The sequence below is a fragment of the Bradysia coprophila genome, unplaced genomic scaffold, assembly GCF_014529535.1.
Source record: "Bradysia coprophila strain Holo2 unplaced genomic scaffold, BU_Bcop_v1 contig_350, whole genome shotgun sequence".
In the NCBI taxonomy this organism is placed as follows: Eukaryota; Metazoa; Arthropoda; class Insecta; order Diptera; family Sciaridae; genus Bradysia; species Bradysia coprophila.
This window is the reverse complement of record NW_023503608.1, coordinates 5,693,488-5,719,150: the sequence shown is the minus strand read 5'-3', so window position 1 is coordinate 5,719,150 and position 25,663 is coordinate 5,693,488. Positions and strand designations below refer to the sequence as shown.

Here is a 25,663-nt window from a genome sequence, read left to right as displayed (position 1 = left end):
GCATAAATTTTCCGTTTAACAGTAGTATTAAAAATGCCAACTATTTTTGGATGTCTTTGCCCATTACTCTTACAGGTAGTATCTCCTAATCTATGACCAGGCCTCCCACTAAATTTTGCCCTGTCCGAAATTCGGACATTTCGGACAATTTGTATAAAATTTCGGACATTTCCAGAAAAAATTTCGGACAAATGTTTTCCAGTTTTCACTAAAGAATCGCAATAGGAATAGTCTGTGAGACATTTAAAATCATTCCCTCACCAAATTTCAACGTTTTATATCAGCAGAATTTCAATGAAGTATATAGATAGGTATGGCCAAACGTTCAAACTTGTTCTAGCCGGAGCACATACGGATTTGCATGGCGCGCCACCTCAAACGAACTCATTTCTAGTGCAAATTTCCACTAGAAATGAGTTCGTTTGAGGTGGCGCCATGCAAATCCGTATGTGCTCCGACTTGTATGGACTGGCCATACCTACTTATCTACTTTCATTGCAGAATTTGGTGACAAATTCTAAACTCAAAAATTTGTTTGGAGTATATTTTGAAAAATGTTTTACTAAAAGTATTGTTAAATTTGAGGGTTAACTGAAACCTGGCTGAAAATATTCCAAATATTCCAAAAATTTTGTACTAATGCTTAGAAATGTATTTTACTTTACTAGTGAGGGAATGTAGCCTTTCTCTCACTAGTGAAAACCCTTTCCCTCGCTCGTAAAGTAAAACGCCATACTATACACTGGTTTAGTAATGTACTAAATGCACTAATGCACTTCAAATTTGAGCTAGATGCCTAATACGTCGACCTTCAAAACATAAGTCGTATTTTTACTTTTCGAAGCTCGATACGCCACAGGCAGGCAAATTTTCTATTTAGTTCCAAGTAACTTAAAAAATTCGACAATATCGATAGTTCCCTTACTGAATAAAAAATCTTTAAAAATTTGTCAATATGGGATGCAGAGTTTTTTGAATTTGACTGCCTTCAGAAGTTAAAGTTATCTTGAAGAAACCAGGAGAGCGTGTCTTTCTCATCGATTATTAAAATATCTATGTGAAGGCTCGGATTGTGACGAGTGAAATGAAAGTAGTTTAAGTTAAGGGCGGCTCGCCGGTTCGCTGATGGTAAATTTTAAAAACTGTAAAATCGTCTATCAGCGGACGCCTGAGTTTCTATGGTGAACGAAAAAAAACTTGCTGGAGATGATAGAGCGTGAAAAACTATGGAACAAATCCGTTGTTGCGGAAAACAAATTTTGATAGCGGAGATCGCCGTAGAATATGGGTTTGAAAATGCAGACCTCCGCCAATTGCAATAGTTTTGTATGACCAGTTACCTCAGATCAAATTTTTAACACTTTGAGGCAATAGAGGAAGGATCAGTATAATGCCTGAAACTACGATTTTTTCTTGAAACTAGAGTTTTCAGTCTTAAAAATTGTAACTCAACAGACCGTTATTGGCGGAATCTCCCTTAACAAATTCAGTAACGATTTAATCAAATTAAAATCGTTTTTAGTAAAACACTTATTTAATTAGCAAATGACTGTTGTTGACTGATGGACGAATCTTAATTCAAATAATTCAAAGGGTTGTACATATGTACATATGTACGTAAAATTAATTTACTCCCTCATCTATGTTGGTATAAATTTTGAGACAAAGAATTGGTACACGGAAATTATAATTGAAAAATGTATGAAGCGCGCCGCAGGCGATTTTTTTTGTAGAGTCTTTTATAAGTTTCAATATTTAAATCCGGTCAGATCTTGAAGAAAATTTCGGACATTTCGGACAATTTCGGACAAATGTGTAAAATTTCGGACATTTCGGGCAAGTGGGACGTCTGTCTATGACTTCGATATCTTTGCTTCATCTTGCAGTCGTTTTGAATTCATTGCAGTGCAGTGCTATTTTAAAGAATGGATGATTGAAGTAAAAATGAAAAAATTTCTTTTGATAACTTTATCAGTCAAGTGAACTGACCAACCCATTCGGTAGAGCATAGTTTTAATTATTTCGTGATATTTTTTTCGGGTAGGAAAGTTACGGAAAGTTTACGTGTGTTGATGAAATCGTATGTCGTATCTTTTCGATGTCAGTTGGTACTCCGAATTCATTATCGCTTTCGCACCCTTCCACAGATCAACTTAGAAAAATGAAACGCTTTCGCTCTGACTTCAACGTTCTTTTAATAAACTTATCAGAACTTTTGTATAAATTATGACTTTAGCTCAGAGATTTCATATTCCTTATAAGTAGGAGCCATATATGTATACAGTAATGCTCTTTGGCCGTATTGAAATAACTAAATTGCTTCTTGTTCCATATGTACTTAAAACTTAAATAAAATAGTACATTGCCTCCCTTCGCATTTTACATTTCCAATTTTTTTCCCTCTTTTTTTTTTTTAAATAAATTAGTCCGATCCGTCGTTACATTTTGTAGGCTCTTACATGTTTGAATTTCAGTATTCTCTTATGAAGACGAGCTTACAAAAATACTTGATTTTTTCTGCTTTGGCTTAATTGAATTTAGACCTATTGTATTAGTGCTACTACTACTACTACTTGTATTACTAGCAATCATTTGATGGGTTGGGCTGTGTGACGGTGTTGAGTTTGTACTCCTAGCTTTCCGAAACCAATTATTGATCCGTCGACGTCCCAACGAATTCGAATGACACTCAAAACTGGTTGCAGTCATGTCCTTGTGAAGCTTACGCGATTTTTTCGGCAACGTATCACTTTTCTTAAAAATTCCACCGGCAGTACCATTATTCACTTTCGGCTCCACAATCACATTGTCGGGCCTCACATCGACATAGTCCACATGGTCACTGGCAACAACATCATCTTCATCAGTCAACATGCCATTATCGTCTTCACCAGCCAATTCGGATATGAATAAATTCTGACCGCAAAATTGACGCTCAGCTGACAGAGTATTTAAAAATCGCAATTTACTGCTACTGCTGCGGAAACAAAAGTCCAACCATTTGTTTCTGGTCGCGCAAAACAGTCGAAGTGCATTTTTCAGCGTCACACCGAACATTTTCCCATCGGGTAGGTTGAGAATTCGACAATTGTCCAGAAATATCCGGCCTTTGTAAATGTATTGGGTGCGCTTCAGCAGATCTTTTTTGCAGTAGATGATTTGATGATCGAATAGGAATAGTGTGTATGTGTTGTTCCAAATGTTTGGGGTCATGTGAATAGCGTCAGATTGTAAAAATAGGCGGGTGCTGTGCAAACTAATGGCCGGTCCTTGGAAGTCATCGATACGGGACTGGATGCGGAAGAGATATTCGCTGTGTCGTTTACCTGAAATTATTGAATCGACCTTAATAACGTTGATTCAACCTTAGAAGTCTCCTGACTCCACGAGAAGCCACTAGCACGAGTGGAGTCAGAAAATCTTTGAGAAATTACAGACTCTGGTAAAACTAGCTCTAACAGACCATTTTTCTAATGAATGACGTGTGAATCATAAGGTACTGAAAATTCGAAGGCTGTGTAGGAAATTACAAGCTTCCTAAGAAACTACCGGAACCCGGTAAGCTACAAGTTCTTAGGGGGAGCAATTGTATTGAGTTCTTACGAAAAATTTCAACACTTCTTCTATCTGATGAACATTGTGTCATCGTCATTCGAAAAACTAACTCACGTCTGTTACATACCTTCATTCACCATTTCGGTGACGCGTTTCATTGCGCTTAGCGCCAATTCCAATGTTTCCTTACAATCAATCATTTCCGCTTCCGATTTCGTAATATCGATGAGCGACGGTTGCTGTTTCAATATTTCCTGTTTGGCGGGTGTAAATTTTACAAGTTCACTTAAATGTAATGGGTACCGGCATAGTCGTTGTATCGGCGCTAACAGATGAGCGGATAATGGAAGCTCTGGCAAGTTTTGTGATATACGACAGCTGTGGAGAATGGATTTGTTTTAGTTATCGATGGGCGAACTGTTGTAATGTATCAGACTTACTCTTCTAGAATAGTCAACGCTCCCTCATTTTCGCTGAAACTTTCCAATTCCATTAAAGCTCTTGAATATGAATTGCAATAAATCGAATAGACCATGAACGCTGATTGCTGAAAACGTGAGGAGAAAGGGCGATTTCAATCAACTCTATAGAGGCCGACATTAGACCGACGTTTTACTTACAAACTCAATGAATGTTTCGGCGATTCGATTTTGTTGAATTCCGTTTCGCAATGCATCTAGGAAGGTCTGTTGGAATTGCCAGATTTGTTCAATATTGGCGAATATCAACGATACACTATCCACGGAAAAAATGTCATCCCTTTGCCTGAGTACGTTGAGAAATCTATTGTGGACGAACGGAGAATGTAATTTCTTGTTTATTCTGTCGGCGCATCTGGCTCTTACCCATTGCATAAAGCTGACAGCAGGTTGACATATTTAATCTCAGTCTCTAACAATTCCTTGACAACATTATCTCGAATCATTTCACTGCTCTGCAAACCCTTCGCTGGGGACGTTTTAACAGATGGATTGTAGGCTTCGGCAAATTCTAGCTGCACTACGTCTTCTTTGGTCACAGATACTTTTTGACTTTCCAAATCAGTTAGTTTAGTCTTTGGAAGTGGCGGGATGACCTACGGGAATTCCAGTTTATGTTTTAGAGCAAATAGAATTTTTGAAAGGAGTGTCACAACACCTACCCGAACGAAATCTTTCGGAAACCATCCTTGCGGCTGATCTGGAATTATGCTGGCTATGATTTCGTCGTGTTTGATTTGTCCCCACCACCACGGACCCGGATCCCGACGTATTACTTCGACTAGAGCACCAGTTTCCAATGCCAATGCCTGATCACCAACCGGTTCGAATGGATATAAGACTTCGGCATAGACGATTTCTTGGTAGTTATCACTGGTCAACGAATCGCTTTCGTATCGATCTACAGAGACCAAATTAATTAATTTCAATACTTCGACAGCGATGTATTCTAAGCACGAGAAGTGAATGATGAAAAATTACCTCTGTACAATGTGTTTAATCCATTCGGTTGACTGGCCGACTTTCCCTTTAAATAACGCACCTGTTTCTTATCGGATCGATTCAATTTCATTTCCTTGATTTTCTGTTCTTTGGCCGAATTTATCCGTCTTATGCTCATAGGCGGTATGTTTTCATTACTTTCCGAGTCATTTTCGTGTTCAACGTGAATACCACTATCGCCACTATTGCATTTGTCGCGCCGTAATTGTTTCACCTTTCGGCGTTCTTTACTCGATCTCCATTTCAACGGACCAAAATGGTACACGGAATCAGCATCGGCCATTGCTTGGTCAACGTTCTTTCCCTTCAAATTCGAGAATGTGTTTTTCAATTTCTGGAACACACTACCCGTCGGCCGATTGGGATGCTGAATGTCGTCCGGTTTCGGTATTCGGCACATGGAATCCTTTTCATTTTGACGAGCCGTTTTGACTCGGTCTGCTTGGTCTAAGTGATTTTCGATGATTGATGGACAAGATACAGCTCGCATTGGGTTTTTCTGGAATGACAAAGTGGAAAACGTTAAAATTGTAGCAGTACGGGCACAGGACAGTTGACAGTATGACGAATTATTTTTCCTTTTGATTTAAATTCAGAAAATTCCGAAAAATTCAGATTTTTTTAAATTCCCACAAAGAAGCCCTGAATTCTAGTGTTTATGCTTCGAAAAAAGCATGAACATGCAAAAAGGAGCATTTCTTTAAAAAAAAGCGTTTTGACGACAAATATAACTTTAACTTCATGTTACGGCGAGTCTCACATAAATCCTAGAAACTTCATTTTCTGGAACGAAACTTGTAACATAATTTAATAAAAAAATGGTCGTGAAGTCCAGAGGCATTATTTAACTTCATCTGCCTAGAACAATAATCTCGCATTATCCCATTTTCGCAAAACTGTTTATCTCGATATATCTGTTTTGTGCAGGTAAAAGATCGTATGCAATGCACCTCTGTCCAAAATGTTTATTTTAACGATTTGGATTATGTACCCCGCCTTCGGCTCGTATTATTAATTCCGAATCGTCAAAATAAACAGTTTGGACGGAGGTGCATAATTCTTGGCATAATCTACCATTATCAGAGGGGCACGTAAGGTCTTAACTCAATTTTTAATGTTGTTAAACTTGCAACAGTTAAAAATAATCGATAATGCGGCAATTGATATCCAAAAGCTGCCAAAGATCACACAAAGGCAGAGTAAATGGTTTCGTCATTTTGAAAGGCGTGTGTAACAGCCGTCGTACAGCCTTGACTAAGTCAAGGAGTGGAAATCGAGAAAATTATTTTTATATATTTTTATTTAACGTTTAACAACACGACCTTACCCAACACAAAATCAAGAAAATTAATTTACCAAAGACTTCTAACGTTTTTGAATTGGTTATTTGTCAACACGATAACTTAAAAGAGTCAATGTCTCCATGCCCTAAACGATGCTGGGACTTCCCTCAGCTGACCGACAGTTTTTTTTTTGTGTTGCCGTCAAGTGATTTTTAATTCTATTTGATAAACACTTCCTAGAAACTCTGGCACAAATAAAACACTTGAATGTAGAAATACATGCCTCATGCCATGGAATCATTACTCATGATATCCGTGATTTAATAAAAAGTGATTTGCGAAATATTTAAGTCGGCTAAGCTCAATAGGGTGACGTATTTTCACGCTGGATAAACACTGCGGCAAACAAGCCATAATTTTAGCTTCCCTTATCAATGTTAAATGAATTATTGTATCGAATCAAACGAACTTTATTTTAAAACGTGTCATACACGTAAAAAAAATGATTTACAAAATTAACAAACGAAAATCAAGTAATTTGATAAGATAATTTGCATTGCCTTTTTCTGCTGAACTTGAACACTTTTATTGACCACATATTTTCCACGCATCTTATCCTTTTATCCGGGGAATTAGCAAACGATATTCACTCATCACCGCAAACTTGCAACAAAAAAGTTTTTTTGACTGAAAACTAAGAAACTAATCTCGGCCGAATGTGAGAATTTACAGCTGATAAAAATGTTAAAACTTGTTGTTTGACGGCGCACACCGTGCAAAATAATCATCGATAACAGTTTTTCTTTTCGTTTACACTCATAGATTGGGTATGTGTGTAATTATTACATTATGTTTACGTTATCATAATTCGACATGTCGTCTATTTATCTATCTAATTTATCAGTTATCGCAGCTATTCGTTATCGATATTATATTCAATGTTTAACAGCAAAAATGTATATGCAATTGACTTGATGTTACCGAGCGTTATGAATGAGAGCGTATTCGACTAGACGGAGCAGAGTGTTTTGGTATTCTATATCCAGCAACAAAGTTATTTGTAAAACAGACACTATATTTTAACTCAATGATTGTTTGATTATGAATTTTAAATTTTATTTTTAATTTTTTTTCTTTATCTATTCAAAGCGAAAAAAATATATTCACAAAACGAAAGAAACCTTATTAATATTGATGCCATTCGCCGATAGTGTTGTTTCTGATCTATAAGTCAAATTGAAAACAGAACATGTGTGAGAATCGCGTGAGTGAAATAATTTTGGAAATTTTCTTCTTTGTTAATACGACTCATAATATTATCTTTGGAAAGGAAATTCGATTTTATGTACTACGTACAAACAGACGAGGATTGAAGCTTTAAAAAGTTATTTCATTTTAAGCTCCACATATAATGCATCGATATGCTATTTAAATTTTCTTGTAGATTTTCCAATTATATAAAACTGCAACAATGGACTTATGACTCAAGAAATTGTCAGCTAGAACTAAGCCCATTCAATTGACTTAATTTACTCATCAATCAAATCACTAAATGCTAATAGAAACTAATACAGTTGGTGACAGTGAAATTTCAGCATGAATTTGCTTCAGCTGTTTTTCAGCTGATTCACACAAACAATCGAAACTGTTTTTATGGTTTTACCCGGGTGTGACACTATTCACATATATTCTTTTTCGAAGTGTCTAGGGGTGGTGTAAACACTTTTGACTGAAAAACAGCTGAAGCAAATTCATGCTGAAATTTCACTGCCTTTGTCTTTGCTTGTCTTTGTCTTTGGTACCTGGCTGTACGTTACATTTTTAACGTTGCAACGGATCATCAAAGTACCAAATGAGTCAGTGTAATGTGCTGTAGTGTGCTCGTGGACATGTAATTTGAAATGAAAAATTGGTGCACGGGTGGAAGACGAACCCACAATCTTCACCTTACCGTGGTGATGCTCTGTAGAACAGTAAGTCACGACAGTGTACCATTTAATCAACTAATTGATATGTGCGCTGCATCAATCCATCGATTCCTTTGGTCTATCTGTTCACAATTATAAGATGTCACCGATTAAATGCTATGTACTTTCACAGTAAAGCAATTCGGATTTATATCCTTACACAGTCCCGATATGATAAATATACCAAACTTGGTCAGACCAGTTCTTTAAACTGTACTGCGGTGATTATTATTATTGAAATTGTTTTTTGAAAGACATTTCAAAAGCACAACATATCAAAATGAGAAGTCTGTACCTGCAGACTATAAGTCTCTGAAATCTTCGTTCTAATTGTTCTAATTTCCGTTGAAATTGTTTGACAAAATATTAAACGCTCGTACTAAGTCGAATAGATTGTGTCATTTATTTTCTGCTTCACCGCTGTCACACACAGAAACTAGCATCATTTTCAACAAAAATTTCTTTTGTATCCGAAGTCAGCTTAACTGAATTCTTGAACAGTCGAGAGGGAAACGACCTGCGTAAATGATGTTACAGGTAAATGCAGATCAGGTAAATGCAGACCAGGTAAATGGGTAAATACTGTTCCATCATTTGCACTAGACTTCAATCCTTTTTAAATATAAAAATCAAGTTAAGTCAGCCCACTCAAATGTACCCAGAAACACGGACAATTATGAAAATTTTGGCTCATTACATAAGCTCAATACATAAATCCAGCACACATTTTGTATTTCTTTTCTGTCACTTCCAAATAATTAGTGGAATTTTTTTTAAACCCTCACAACTAAAATTTTACCTGCTGCACCACTTCAATGATTTTAGATGTAAAAATTTAATTATTTTTCAAATTTACTTGAGTAAAATTTTTCCGGTAAATTCTTAGTCTCTCTCCGCTCACAACAAACGTACCCTTACTATTACTATTTTAATAGACAATTTTACAGACAGCATAACACAAGTTGTAACCTTGTATCAACAGTACATCCGAACACAATGAGCGTTTGTATGGAAGACTCACGTGCTGCTAATAACAAAACGTTTCTAGTAATAAAACGTCTAGTAATATAACAAGAAGACATTTGAGGATTGGTAATTAAAACAGTTGAACACATTCCATTGTTGTCCACGCAATTTTATCAGAGTCTATAGATAGAAAAATGCTAAACGGTTGTACAAAAATAGTATGCAGCCTGTACGGACGTTTCACGATAGGGTGGACATGGAAACCTGTAACAGGTGAATAATCATAAAACAATGAAAAAACTACCCGAGAAGTACCTGTACATTTTGGGGTTTTCCCAACCTAATGACTAGATTTCCGAAATTTGTTTCGCTTGTTGACAATTCAAAATATTCTAATAACAAAATCCTTTATTATCAACTGCATTAATATTATTTCTACAGCGAAGGATTCGCTGTCATGTCACTAAGACACTTGAAGTTCCGACATGGATTTTGAAATTTTTGTCAAGTTAACATTTTATGTATAGTTGAAGTTCCGAATGCAATGTCAGATATACCAATCATATGTGACGGAATGTGTTGACAATATTTGCAACAGTATATTTACATCACATTCAAACTTTAATTAAATGGAAACACCTACATGAATAACCCATCCAGCATGTTTACACAAATATACTATGTACGCTCGACTCACAAAGGTTTTCATTAACTCACCGATTTTGTTATTGTAAACGAACCAAATGAACGGAAGTCCTCGTCTGTTGTTGATCTGAAAAATTAACAAAATCGAAAATCAAATTAAGATACTGTCGATGTCGGAATGAAGAGCTGAAAAAAGGATTTACAATGTTGATGGATGTGATAACAAAATGATAAAAAAAACTCTCTATTTTGTCACTGCAATATCCCCAATTAGTGCCATTTCAGTTTTCAATGTTGTTGGATGTATGAAAATAGATTGCAAAACAAACAGAAAAGACTGATATTACAACATAAACGTTCAAGCGAACAGAAACAAAACACGATATGCAAAGGATTGTAGGGATTAAAAATATCGTATCGTCGAAGTAATTAATGCTCTACCACCGTATGATGTAAATATGGTGTAAAAATATGAAAATATAATTGTGGACGAGGTAAATAAGACTTAAAGTTTCTATGCTAAGGTTGAAAAATATTACTAAAAATAAAATTTAAATCCACTTCCTGTCTGTTTACTCTAGAAGAGGTGTAATCTGATACCATATGTGCTGTGCACACACAGCACCGGCAACAGTATAATAAAAAAATAAAATAAAAATAAATCAGACAAGGGTGAGATGTTAGTAGCTGATATAATAATAGATACAACGAAACGACATAAGCTAACCGTTCCTGCAACTAAAATATCACCCAAATACGACGAAATGTTATGGGAAACATAAACATTGAGATTTGTCGAGTTATTTCGGCTCACGAATTATTTTTACGCAAACGTGACCTTACTTCATATTTTTTGTAGTGATCACAAAAGGGAGTTGGGACTGAGTTTATTCACCACTTGAGGATACATAAGTATTAAGGGTTTGCCGCTTGGCGATTCAAAGGACTCGAGTATCGTTTGAAGAGAAGCAAACGAATCCCGAAATCATGATGCACTGGGAATGTTATTTGATTTTCGTATTATTTTTAAGTTTCAATGAATTGTTACTGGAAGACTAGTTGAAGTTCAATGATTTTCAGTAATCCTTTCTGGGCGCCGATGAAAAATTTGTAACTTGACAGTTGTCACCCTGTGTTACAAATCTTAGCACTAAAGTGAGAACTGTCAAGTTACGAATTCCTAAATTCACGAGAATTGGCGTCCTGGCTTTCGTTAGATATAGAAGATTGGATTCGTAACTGTGAACAATCTGTATCTCGTGTGTATCTCTGCTCCATATAATATAATAAACTTAAAGCCGACAGAACGTTAATTTATTTTGGTAAATACAACTTTGAGTCTCTACCGTGATTACATACGAAAAGGTCTCAAACGGCTTTCCTGAAACTGACTAGATTTTACATATATTGCCATCGCACTACCCAACTACTAATTTATGAAACTTTATCATTGAAGATCGGCAACCAATCATTCGTTGGTATAGATCTTGTCAAACTTAGGCTGTCAAGATTCAAAAACCACGTTTACTTCCTCTCCAAGTCAGGTTAATTTTTACGACACCACCTGTCTACATGTAAGATTTATGGCTTTACGAAATTTCTTTTTCAATTTCAATTGCATTTGACGGAAATTGTGAGCAAACATAACCGAGAAACGATCAAATATTTATTCAGTTAATTCTCTAAATTTTTGGCACCAAAGTCGAAATAAAATGAAACTTACTGAGTCTTTGAATTTCTTCTCTGTACACTCATTTAACAAAGACTTTGTACATGTTCTTGGAAATGGAAACGTAAGAACGTAGAAGAGAACGAACATTCCATCACATTCGAATGAAAATCATTTGTTCATTAATTTGCACTACAACTTCCACTGCACTTCATAAATGTATTCAGTCCTTGCAATTTTTATCAATATTATCCAACGGAACAGGCACAATTTTATCCAACAAATAATTAAAATAACAATAAAATAATACAAAACAAATGAGATCTTGACAATAAAATAAAAATCTTTGCGTCAATCAAATAAACCAAACATCCAATTGCCGTTTCTTTGATGTAAATGAACCATCAACGGACGATGGAATACCACTCTACTGAATAAATATGAGAGAACTGAAATAGAGGTAGCTCTTTACGAATATTTTTTTTACAAAGTTGGTGATGAGTACGTTCATTAGGGATGCTTTTGTGTGTAGTAGTTGAATGTTGTATATACAAAGTCGTTCAACGATCAACGAACATTTTCACCCAGAATATTTGAAACGAACATTTTTGTGCATATTGGAGACGATTAGTTTACGAAGAAGAAAGAGATCGGAAGAAAATGTGGTAAACGCTTCTGTTTTTGTTGGTAAATAGAACGAAATGTTTACCATAATTTACCATATTTTTGTTGATAAAAATTGTTTATTCCGAACAGTCGGTTTGCCTTGGATCATCCAATTACATGAAATCTCTAAATACGGTGACCTTGCTTTTAAAAATTTGTTTTACATTGACTGAAGCTGGCCGATTTATCGGGAAAAAAATATAATGTTCAACCTCAGTCACGAAACATGTGCTGTTGATGTATTTAATAACATAAAGATATCTGCTCTTAACAGCTGCTCTTTGAGAGTATGTATGTATGGTAAAATGTAATCGTAATATGATTGCAGTCGGTGTCATTTTGATGTGGCACTGCTGGTACGCACACATGTATTGTCTACAACATTGTCAGTTCGTTTTTGAATAATTGGAGTGGACATCTTTTTGTCCACTATGGAATTTGAACTGTGAACTATGTACGGTCTATCGGTTTTATATTATAGTGCTTGATAACAATTCGAAATTTCTTTGGGTGAAGATATTTTCATTGAGAAGATAGGAGCATATATGTATGCGTTCATTATAAAAATCGTTCGCTAGATGAGTTTCTATGATTTTTCGACGATCTGTTCATATATTAAATATCGAGAGACAAAATGATATTATCTCACCTTATCTCGCTCAATAAATTTTGTGAAGCAATTTCGAACTTTTCCCATATATTAAGGTTAACTCGTTTAGTATATGTTTATTACGTAAGTTGGAACATGGGTTTTCAGGGGGTACAAATGCACGTGTGCCAACTTGTAAAAAATAAAATAAAGACCCACCGCTGACCGGTGGCGACTCGCTTGGCGAACGAATGTTGATAGAACAAACCTCCTGCACTAGTGACAAGTAAGAAATTAGGTTAAAAAAACCAAATGTTGCCACCAATTCAAATTGGCAACAAACTATTTGGTAAAATTAATTCATTTTGACAGGAGGGCGAATGTTTTTGACAGTCAAGTTTGAAAATATAATATTTGTGTAAATTGTAATTAATTTTCACCAGAACTTGCAAACTGATTACGTCGTTTCATTCGAATCTATAACTAAATGTGGTGTTAAGGAATTTCGCGTAACATAAAAACGGGAGCTGCCACTTCCAAATGTGTCACTTTGTCAATTATTGTGAAAGGCACGGCGCGAAATCCCTAGTAGCCATGCTGCTCATTAAAAACAGTACATTACTAAACAATGGGGCAAATGATGGAAATTGTACTTCTTATGTGAAACACACAAGAAGTACCATTTCTATCATTTGCACCATTGCCAAGTAAGGCATTTTATTCAAAAACTTGAGGTAAAGTTTTGGATCCGTGCAGTAAAGTTAACTATACCTCACGTGTTTGAATTAAATATTTTTTACACATAGTACACGAAAAGTGCGACTTCGTCGCATTTTTTCTTCATCCAATATGAAAAATACTTTACACTCGCCAAACCATGAAAACACTAAATATAACGCGTCAAAAGTTATCGGAAACCACACTTTTTTAGTTCTCTCTCAGCAGACCTTGCAAACAGGTCTAGGGATCCAGGCCATGTTTTCCTTAATGGTGGAGTTTGTTTATGTTTAAAGAGAGAAATTTGATACGAAGGCGGAGTTTACTCTCCGTATCAACAAGTAGTGTGATGCACATCGAACGATCAGCTCGTTCGGCTTTATATCGTGTATTATCGGTTTCGTTTTTATTCTCATTCCTCTTCTATACGTTCAAGTTCAACGGTGTGTATAATATTTGGTTTTGTTGTTTGTGTATTTCATGGTGTTACGAGTGTATAAAATTGTTTGCATCACAGGATTGAAACCACCCAATCACAGTATATGTGTGAATTCGTATACCACGAGAATAATTTTTGCATCCGAATTATTCTCTCGGTATACGAATTCACACGTATACTGTAATTTCGTTGTTTCAATCCAAGTGATGCAAATAACTAATTCGTACCACGGACTAAAAGTCTTATTTAGCGTATTCGATTCCAGACCTCGCCTTCGACTCTGTCTGGAAACTTCTCACACGCTAAAAAAGACTTTTAGTCCTAGGTACGAAATGTACTATTATATTGCGGAACGAAAGAAAAAAATGTAAACCCACGGGCCGAAAGTGACAGATATGTAAGCCCACGCCCCTTTGGCTTACATTTTTCTATAAAACTTAATACGTAACTCTTTCGGCCTCCTCAATCGATACGTAATAGTTATTTGTGTATCTGTTTTGGACGAAGTGAGGGCTACATGCGAAAGTGCCTAAAGTCAATCGTTCAAAACAGATACTCAAAAAAATTTTCATGTAAGCGGTAGAAAACCAGAGAGAAATCTCAAAACTCCCTCATTTTCGGCCCCGACACATGAAAATAACTATTACTAGTGATGTAAACTTTATTTCACTGTGGCGAAACCTTACCTCAACTTTTTGAGTAAAGTACCTTACTTAGAAAATACATGCATTCAAACGTAGATGAAGTAACTTAAGTAAACGTTTTACTTGGTTAATTCATCTGTTATCGGCAACTGGCACAATAATAAGTGATGAACTCAGTCTAGTATACACCCTTACGTAGAAAAATTAATGTTAAAACGAGTGAAGTAAGAGATTTGTATCAAACGTTCAACAATAGAAGTACCAGATTCCATGAGTTAATGAAATTGTAAAAGAGCATCTAAATATAAAGCAAATAATTTTGATTCCAACATCTTTGTCTATTTACATTTATACTACATATCGGTCGTTGATTATAATTAAAATTATTTGGTATTTTCACATAAAGCAAACATCAGTTGCTCGCTGATTGAACAACGGTTTTACATTTTTAACGTAAAAAGTAGAAATACCAAATTTGTGATATGTTTGTTCTTGGCAACTGCCAATTTTCATTTAAACTTTTTTTTTATAATAGTGCCCACCACCCATCACTAGTATTAATAATTGCAGTGCACACAGCACATAAAAAGAGTTGTTAGCATAAATACGATGAATAAGTTTTCGTTTGAATATACAAATTAATCAATTAGCACCCAAATAGCTAAATGGTATAGTTGGACTGAATGAATAGTATAAAAACCGATAATTTGCTATGGCTGCAATCAGTTAAAGTCAAATTTTTGGTTGAGATCGTTGAACAAGTTTTTGGCTTGAATAAAAATCGTAAAAATGTTGAAATTTGTAAGTGAAATTAATTTTTTTTTCTTGTTGTGCGTTTTCGATATACCAACGTGACCTTTATTGATTGTTGTGGATTATGGACACTTTTACATTGAAAATAAACTCTTTTCTAACTTGGCAGGTTATTATTGTTGGTCTCGTTTTTGTAACTGTGTCATCAGCTCCACTGGACTCGGAACCTTTAGAAAAACCTGCCGATTCACACACATTTGAGTTCATTCGACCGTCACCCATCAATCCGGACATACCTATGGACCCGAAACCGCCAGAGCGCATAGTCTTAGATGACAGTACTGATCGCGATAGCAAATCATTGAGTGAGAAAACACCTGCCGTTGAAAATGAGCCCCAAGAAAATTTAAAAGTTGAAGCAAGAGACAATGAACCCAGTGGCGAAAATGAAAAGAAAAAATTAAACGACGAAAAGGAGTTGGAAAAATCCGAAAACAATCAAAGTGATGAGAAACCCGTTAGAATCGAATACAATCATGACGATGTGAGTGATAGCGGTGCTCTTAAGACTAGCATTAAGGCTAAAGAATCATCGAATCAATCGACTAAATCAGATGAACCGATAATTGTGTATGCTGTGAAAGGAGATGAAAAACAACGTTCGGAGAGTTTTCAAACCAGTCATCGAATTCCTAATGTTGGTGACACCGAACGTCAGTTTGAAACAAGCCATCATATTCCAGGGCACATTGATAGTGAACGACAGAAATTGATTGAAACTTCAAAAGTAGGTGAGAAACTGTAGTATTAATATGGCTAATGTAGCTGACAAGAGTTCTTGAATAAAAAAGCTAAGGCCAAGAAATTTTGTGTTTAACGGAATTTTTGGAAAGGTTTGTTTGGATGATAACAGTTTCTGTGGAAGAAAATGGAGCGTAAAGCAAAATTGTTCAGAAACAAATTTCCGAAAAATCTAGTCCTTCATTAGAGTAACATGCAGATCTATGTTGAGCTTTGAAAAAACAGTTGAAGATTTATAAAATGGTTTGGGTTTGGAAACGTTCGACTTTTGTGTTGTAGACACTATTCCTTCGTAATGCTTCGTAGAGCGATAAAAACGAATGAAAAGAACACCGACTCGACACAGGTGGTATAGAGGTAATTCGTCAGGTAACTGAAAACAAAATACAACACTTTAAAGACCAAAATTTGTAGTTAGTCCAATCACTTGGTCGATGGGTGGTGATTGTTGTTAGCTGGTAAGCTCACTGTAACGAGTACTGACCTAGCGCTGTTTTTAGTACAAATGCAAAGACATGTTAACAGTGGGTGAATACTGAGAACTGTGAGTGTAAAAAGGTACCAAATGCTAATTTCATTGCACGTTCGAACTGTCTGGGAATGTCCACACAGTTGCAAGGTCAAGGGTAACTTTCAATTTTTGTCAAACTATTTGGTGACATTGGTTTGTTCGTCTTCGTTACAGCTTGGTTATGGCTGGTTATTTTACTAACGAATGAACAATGCTGACGAAAAAACTCAGAACAATGTCTTTAGCAAAAGAACGAATTGGATTGGAATATTGGAATTTTGAGCGGAAATCAAGAGAATATTGCGAAGTATTGTGTTAACGAATACTTGGCTGACCTTGACTCCCAGACTCCGCTTTAACTCAATTTATTTAAAAAAAAGGTTTTGTTCCCTTTTTTGTACACCACAGAATTATTGGACTAGAATGGATTTGGAATATTTGGGACAGATTTTTGCCAGTGGTTACTTCTTCGAATGTTTTACTTCGTTACAGTGCCTATTATTCGTCAATTTATTCGTCTTACCGAATTCAAATTTTCCGTCAAAATATCATGAACTAAGAATCACGTAATTGTTGGGACATCGATGGCTTTTAAAGCTCTGATTAATCTAAAATTGTGTTTTCTTAAGATGAACAAACTGCCCTGAAAATTACAGAATATTTACTAAATTTATCGAAATATAAATTCGGTGAATTTTGGTAAGTTTCAGTAAATTCAGTAAATACGAATAACAAACTAAACCCTGCCTTGTGCGTTTTAACGGACATTTTTCTACGTAATAAATATGAAAAATACGATGACAGGAACCTTTTAAGTGCGATGATAATGTCAATTTTAATAAACTTACTCATCTCTGCATTCAATCCTTGGTAATGAAAGACTCCTTAATTTGTTGTCACACAACTCTTGCATAGATGTTCCTCCATTCCTCGGTGATTGATTCTTGAATATTGGTGACCTGCCGGAAATTGTATGTTTAGAAACATGAAAGAACCAAATATCGCATTTACACTATTACCTCAATGTACATCGATCCGATGACAAGCCACTATCACTGCCCGTTGACCCACGCATCCGTAATCCCTTATTTTGTTCCAATTTCAATCCATCCCGTTCACGTGTTATCGGCATCTCACGTTCATCCAACAGACATTTTGTGGTTGCCGTTTTCGGATTTAATCTCTCGTAAATCGGTGGTTTAGCAGTTATTTTTATCACAGTTTTATTGTTTTTATTATCGTCAGCACACCCGTCACCATCATCAACACCACCACAACCAACACGCCCATTAACCGAACACTTTGCGGATAATTGATTTTCAGTTTTTACATTATTGGACCCGATATATCGATCACTATCGCAAACACTCAACACTGACTTATTGTTAAGATTCAAATCATCATGTGATCGTGATTGCGTAAGATGTTGCGCTTTGTTCGTAACAAAATTATGTGTAATGCCACAATGTGGCCAAAAGTCACAGGAGCTGGCCGTACAACTGAAAAATGAAAATATAAAAAATGAAAAGAAACTAAAAATGAACTGAAAATCTAAAAAAGCAAAAATTTCTAAAACGGCAGTATGTGTCGTATATTGCGTGCTAATTTCGAATATACCTTCCAGATGAAGTCATTGGTCCAGGCCTTTGATTTAATTGTTTTTGCTCTTTACGCCGTTGATTTAACAATATTTCGGCCTTCGTTCGATTGCCGTATAGAAATTCGGTAACCAATTTGGCCTCTTTAATCAGTTCACTGTCCAACACATCACTTTTATACTTCATATCATAATCATGCACAACATCCACCTCGGTTCCGGGCGATAGACGACTACGATAGACTATTTCGTTCGGCGATAGGTCTCCTGCTCCGAAATGGTCCTTATGATTTTTTGAAATGCTGCGATGCGACATCAAGTGTTCGTTGCTGCTGCTGGGCGATTTTTCTCGGCTGAGATTCGGATCCCGTTTTCGATCATTAAATTCCATGATTGGTGATCGGTCCATTACTTTGCGTGCCATATCGTACATCATTTCGTGATCGTAGAGTCGTGTGCCGTAGTTTGCCATGTTCTGTTTCGTTTTAGCGGGTGCACTCGAAAATACTCTGTCGTTGCTGAGTGATCGATTTTCGTTGATGAATTTACTCGCACGCGTCTGATCATTGCCATAGTCATCATCGAAAGAGCGACTTTTGTCGAAGTCCAACTTGGAATTATACTGGTACTTGTTGTACTCCGTTTCGAATGAGCGCTGTTCTTGAACGGATTGTTCTGATCTTTTGTTGGGTCTCTCTCGTTGTTGCTGTGTGTATTTGTTGTTCGATGGCGCATTTGGCATGGCATTCTTAAAGGCTTGCTTCGAACGACTCGGTGATCTTTCGGTTAATTGAAGTGACCTTACAAAGCATAAAATTGAATGTAACAAAGAGTACAGCTCTATTGGGTAAATTATGGATCTTACCTGGACCTGCGAATTCTACTTCCCGTCGAAAGTTCCTGCGGCTGTTGCCTGTATCTGGAGCGATTAAAGTTCAATGCTTCTTGTTCGCCGCCACTGAAACTAACATAAATTAACATGAGCCCACATTCCCAAATTTCCTTCAAAAGTTTATGCGATATTATGTTTTAACAATTTCGAAAATTAAAGCCTGTCTCTAATGTCGTTCTGGGTACGAGTTTCAAATTGGTATGGAAGAAACTTCCCAAATCTCAAACATTGTGTAGGTGGAAACCACAACGAGCACAGTCGGGAACAAAGAAATTTACGAGACAAAAAGTTGGTATGCACCATTGCACCACGGGTTGGTAAACACCTCTACCGGAAAAGAAAGGCAGTCGTACGAAATTATGCAAAACTGGCCTTTAGTCAAAAACTCCACGTATCCCGATGGCGTACGTTACAAATACGTAAAAACGGAAAGGGGTAAAAATGAAGGCATATGGGAATGGGAAAGGACTAACTATTTGGACAATCGGCCCGTTTCAGGGCTATCAAAAATGTGACTAATGTCACGATAGAATAAAGTTAGCATTACACCAGCGATTCATTTTCAACATCTTTTGTAATCGAGGCTAATACATTTATTCCGAGGGATGAACCCTTTGCTAATTACCTCGACGTGGACGAGCTTCTCGATGAAATGAATTTATTATCGTCATGCCGTTGTCGATCCAGTATGCTGCTGCGTGAACTGGAACTCGATTTTAAGTAGACCGAACCCTGTGATTCTACCGAACTGTTTTTGGTGATGCTCCGTTTGTCGGAATTGATGTAGCGTTTGCTCATTTGCGATTGATCGTCGGAGGATTTGTCCGGTGTCAATGATCTCTGCTTTTTGATCACACTTTGGGTGTGACGGCTCTGCGAGAAGAGATAATTCGATCGTTGACCATTCGAATGATTGTCGCTGTCGATTTCGTCGTTTGATAGATCTGGAAAATGGTTAAGAGTTTTTGTTGCATTTATTTCTGCTTCATGATTTTAAGACTATTACTACTGAGCAGCGTAAATTGCGGCTTTATACCAGACAACCTGCCATATTATAATTCATTTTATTTTTTTAATGCAGAGCCAGCAATAATGTCCGAATTTACATATCTAAACAGATCACGTCTGAAATAGCCATTGGTTGTCGGGCTATATAATTCAAAGTTAAATCAATTTTTAAAATAATAACTGGCAAACCTTTATTTTGTTTGTATCTAGATTCAGATCTCGATTCATACGTATTATAGACGACCCCTAATCGCATCATTCAAAATATGCAATTTGATTATAACATTTTGAGGGTATAATATTTTCCCTAATCAAATAGACTGTGAAAAGTTCAAAATGTATTATGATGTAAAGTGTATTGCCTCTAAACATGGAAACGACATAATACTTTGCAGACAACAAGCGACCCGTTCGTGCATAAATTTTTAACGCTAATTTCGATTTAGGATTCCTTTTTTCCTTTAAGCAGAACTATATTAACATATTACCTTATCTTTGTATTAGTCAATTTCTTTGTAGATTTAACTTACAGAGTAATGGGCGTTCCACTAACCGACTAACTCCAAATGGTACAGAGACATAATACTGAATAAAAACACTAAATCCGATTCTACAATCGGGACGGGTATTAAAACTCTATCCCGAAAATTGGCTAGAAGAAAGTTTGCTTTTATTGTAATGGTATACTACGGCTCCAGTGGGAATATCCTTCATTCTTTTTAGCCTGGCATACAGTCGAATGAAACTTTTGCCTATACGCTTTGTTAAGGTCAGTCTAAACGTAATTTTACATCAAACACAAAAAATTTAGCTATTTCGTCTGTTTTCGACAGCGGTGATAAAAATAAGCAATGAACCTAATGTCGTCTTATATCATGTTTGAACTAATGAAGTACGATATTTTTATCAATCTGCCAAAACAAACGTTGGAAATTATATTAGTCAGGATGGAGAGCACTCTTTGCCAGAGTGATACCATTACTAAATATTGTCATTCTTAACGCTCATACTTTAATTAGTTCAGTAAAGTGATGAATTGCACCAAAAATCAATTGAACAAGAAGGGTTCGATCGGAAATGCATGCTAGAGGATCATGATACCTAACTAGTTAAATAACTCATGATCAAAATAATTTCGAAATGGTAATGTATGTATGTAAGGATGTCTGACACTTGTGGACTTATAGCCTTGAGATACGCTCACAAATCTGTGTACATCACCGTGCGAAACTTCGAAACATTTGCTTCTGATAAAGATTTTTTGGGGAGTGTTCCCTACTTTTTCGGACGGCTAATTCATTTGTTATCGACTGTGATGACGAAAATAAACGATGAGCACACATTAATGTAACCTTATAGTAAAACGATTGTTTAAAGAAATGATGTAATAGATTTTTTGTCAATGTCTTGAAAATTCGGAAATCAAATGAAGTAATAGATTAATTATCATACCTGATCTGGCACCACTATCGCACGAATTAAGTCTTTTGTTTATTGCCATCGATGCATCGAAACTTCTGAAGCCTTGTCCGATGCCGGTTATTGAATTCTCAATATTCGTTTTGGTAAATTGAGCCCGTCTCGATCGTCCTTTCTCCTCATCCATTGATCGAAACTTTTCCGGGCGAATTGACAACGTAGTGCGAACGTGAGACTTTTGTTTGATTTGTCGGACAATCGGCAACGGTTCCAGATATTGATGATGCTGCGGCGAATTGTCCCGGCTATTTTCGAGCGATCTTTCTTTCTTCGTCAGATAGTTGGGCGATACACCGGTTAGCGTTGTGAACGCTTTCGTTTTGTCCTTAGCACTTCGTTTATCTTCCGTAAACGGAGTTTTAAAGTCGTAGTCAAAACTTTTTGAGAATATTTCATTGTATTGACGTGGCTCTCTGTTGTCGTATTCGAAGCTTCTTGAGAATACCATTCCTTTGTTATTGTTATTATTATTGTGATTGTTGCTATTATTTAAATTATTGTTACTACAATTAATGCTTTGATTTACAACTTTCTTATTAGTCCCTGTGGTCATTTTATCCGAATTTAATTTGTTGTTCACCGACAAATGAATTTTCGACACCATTTCGCTGCTCTTAGGTTTGCTAGATTTTGAATCTTGAAATGCTGGTGGTGGAGAAATGATCGGTGTTATCGGCGGTGGTGAATCATTATCCGCCGCTCGCTTTATCGGCAAAAACCCAGGCCGATCGTTCAGTAACGCTGATATCCGAGGATCCAGTTCAAATTTCTTTAGCGTCACATTAATGCTTCTAGCCTCATCTCTCGATATGAGCTCTTCGATTTTACTAAATTTATGACTCGGTTGATGATAGCTAAGATTTTCACATCGATCCAAACTATTAAAGCGATTAAAAGAGCTCGATCTAACATCATCCTGCGGATTCGTTTTCGAGTGCCGTCGACCACTTCGCACTGGCGATTTGTCGGCACGTCTCTGATTGACCTGAACGTATCCAGATTTATTTAGGAATATTTTCTCATCTGGTCGAGTCATTTTCTGCAATCCACCCGGCATCGTTCGATCGCCGAACAAATATTTGGGCATATCATCGTTGAAGCTAAGGTATTGGTCAGATTCTCTGCGATTTGGTAGTTTCCGGGATAACATGTTGTCGGTGGCGGTGCGTTGGAGCGGGAATTGCTTTAATTTGTCGACGTTGCGTTGTTTTGCCTTGTAACTTGTCGGCAATGAATGATGGTATTCGGCGACTGGGGCGTTTTGAGTTGTTTGCGATTTGGTGGTCACAGGTAAATCCGGTAACGGAAAATCGGGTAAATCGTTGCTATCGAACAGTGGTGCAACACTTGCCGTCGCAATCTCCGGTGAGGTATGCGATGAAGGGCTTTTTTTCGTCTCTGTCGGTTGATTTCTGTAGGTTTAATTTGAAAGAGAAGTGGGTCAAGCAAGTGATAAAACGTAATATTTTAAACTAATTAATAAGTTATGTAAACAGCCAAGAGAAAATTTGTACACAAAAATTGATAAAACCTAAAACGACCGTAATAACGGTTATACCGAAATCCCAATTTATATTCAAGCATTTTGTGTGGCTCCATAATCTTAGCGTTTCATAATTACTCTAATGGTTTCTCATTCGATTAAAATTTAATAAATTAAAATTGACATGATGAGCTTGTCTTTGTTTCATTGAAACTCGCTGTTATAAAATGATTTATCATCGAACGTACATTTCAATGGTGTTCGGTGTTGTAAGTGTCCCTTTTTGGCTATAGGACGCAAGAATTTTTGTTTTTACATCAACGCGTTTATTGCTGGCGGAATCATTAGTTAACATAAGAATTGAACGTGGTGGAGCAAATACTAGAGCCAGGAGATTAAGTAAATGAATAGCGAAATGGGAACTGTTTGATGTTGTTTTAAATACAATTTGAGAATTAACAGCAATCTTCATATTTTCATTGAATAGCAATCAAATATTTAGTTTTCACGATTTCGAGGTAATTTTTTCTGCACCAACCTCATCCACCTGAGACAAAAATTAATGAAAATTATTGGAGCAGAAGTTAAACTTGATACATTTAGGGGTGCAAAATTGTGTTGCGATGATAATTTTAATTATCGATTGAACATAAAGGTTACACGTGTTTTGGAACAAGTAACAAGGATTTGAACGAAGTTTAATCCTTCACATATGGGGGTGGCCGAAGCAGCATCCGAATTTTCGTTCGAAATAATTTCGGAGAGCCGTGAACTTGACTGATATACATAGTACGTTGAAAATAATTCAAGCTTTGGGAGCACTTACAACGTACAATGCCCGTAGGCGGAGCACATTTTTTTTTTGTAACCTTAATTAAGCGTCCTTAAGTCCTTCTTGGGGATAAATGAAGAAGACACTGAAATGAGAATCTTGAATTTATATATCGAATGAGGTTGAGGTTTTACCTCGTTATTTCAAGAACTCTACAAACATTGAACTGCTTACTATGTGTCGTAAGTAAATTTAAAAGTATTAAGAATATCGGTAAACATCATAGGAACATGAGAAGTCGTAACAAAAAGTTGTTGCCTAATTTCTGTTCATTTCATCGCCGAAGACTCACAAACCACTGAAACTCTAAAACCTCATTTATGGTAAAACTGACAGAAAAATATCCGCGAAAAAACTGGAATAATTTTAGACTTAATAATTGCATGAATTCCGATAGAAAATCCATAAATGAAAAACCAGTCTACAGACACCATTACTCTCAATTAAATGAACCTGTTCGCTTTGCGAATCGAAATGCAAATCTATTCAATCGAATCCGTCGAAGACGATGGTGATGGTACCGATGTTTTATTTTAACAAGAAAACGAAAAATTTATTGCAAAATAAATTCAAAAACAAAGAAATTTTTTGTTAAAATACCTATAATCTGACCGAAGAGATATATTTTTGAGATAGTATGACGTCATACAACGTGTAAAAGCCAATGTCATTCATCCGATTCAACCCACATATTTATTTAGATTATTTTCTTATAAAAAAGGCGAAAAAATTATACAACTCAAAATTGGAGGTCGTAGACGCAAAGTTAATATTTTAAACATTTATTTTATCTGGATATTGTTAGTGCGGTCTGTTCAGTCTGTTTGTCAACGGAAGAATTGCAAATGTACGGAGTAACCTGTCTTTAAATTAATAGAATTACCATTGTCAACATTGAGGTAGTAGCAATAGAAATTTAAATTGAAAATGACTAAATCATGAAGTCACAAATGACACACAAAATCTCTCGCAGCTATGACTAATAATGGGGCTAATGCGAATCTATATCGATAGAGTTCAACACTCTGCTTCCGCTAGAGTGAAAACTCAAGTCTACCGAACTATAAATTCTTTGCTAAATTTATGGTGGGTTACTTTTCATTAATGTAAATATTCCGATGTGTGTACTTATGCTACATATAATATTTTTGGTAAACGAATTCGTTTATAATCAAAGAAAAAAAAAACTTTTCGATGTTTGTGTATGTAAATTTAGTCAAAGCTATTAGTAAATTGGGCACATTTTGTCAATCTTCACCTAAGTTTTATTGATTTTAATTTCATTCTTTAAGCAGCATGTGCTAATATTTTTGTTGGGTTCATTGACAAAAAAGAAAATTGAGTAATGCTTTACATCAAATGAGTGATCGACTTTTAACGCAACAAATTACTTTTAATACAATACCACGAGTGTATAATGCTGGGCATACCTACGGAATTGTATCAATTTTTTCTTCTTCTTCTTCTATTCGTATTATTAATCCATTAATAGAATAAGATTCGAGTAACGTAAACACCTTTGTCTGAGATGTTTTTTTCTTCGAAATGACGAAATATTTTCCTTTTTCCCATTGTTCTCGAATTTCCTTTTGAAATAAAATATTTTCGGTTTTATTCAGCCCTTAGGTGATATGAGGTTGTATTGGAGTGCGTTAAGTCACAACAATTGTAATGCTCAGAAGGTTG

The 25,663-nt window shown here is 36.0% G+C and overlaps 2 protein-coding genes across 2 annotated transcripts in view; one reads left to right on the top strand and one right to left on the bottom strand.

The window, feature by feature from the left end:
• Positions 1–2,176: 2,176 nt before the first annotated feature.
• The window catches only part of LOC119080382, a 33,243-nt gene continuing 9,756 nt past the window's right edge, over positions 2,177–25,663 (bottom strand). The window contains exons 5-18 of the mRNA XM_037188689.1: positions 21,636–23,074; positions 19,801–20,119; positions 19,149–19,247; positions 18,304–19,083; positions 17,706–18,185; positions 17,535–17,645; positions 9,970–10,024; positions 5,016–5,535; positions 4,697–4,935; positions 4,401–4,630; positions 4,176–4,338; positions 3,996–4,102; positions 3,683–3,933; positions 2,177–3,326 (exon numbers count right to left, since the gene is read on the bottom strand). Of these exons, the coding sequence (XP_037044584.1) occupies positions 2,482–3,326; positions 3,683–3,933; positions 3,996–4,102; positions 4,176–4,338; positions 4,401–4,630; positions 4,697–4,935; positions 5,016–5,535; positions 9,970–10,024; positions 17,535–17,645; positions 17,706–18,185; positions 18,304–19,083; positions 19,149–19,247; positions 19,801–20,119; positions 21,636–23,074 (5,638 nt within the window). The 3' untranslated portion in view covers positions 2,177–2,481. The remainder of the gene's footprint in view (positions 3,327–3,682; positions 3,934–3,995; positions 4,103–4,175; positions 4,339–4,400; positions 4,631–4,696; positions 4,936–5,015; positions 5,536–9,969; positions 10,025–17,534; positions 17,646–17,705; positions 18,186–18,303; positions 19,084–19,148; positions 19,248–19,800; positions 20,120–21,635; positions 23,075–25,663) is intronic.
• LOC119080520 lies at positions 15,180–16,234 on the top strand. Its single transcript, XM_037188930.1, has 2 exons — positions 15,180–15,422; positions 15,544–16,234. The coding sequence occupies exons 1-2, from the start codon at positions 15,411–15,413 to the stop codon at positions 16,177–16,179; spliced, it is 648 nt and encodes a 215-aa protein (XP_037044825.1). The 5' UTR covers positions 15,180–15,410; the 3' UTR covers positions 16,180–16,234.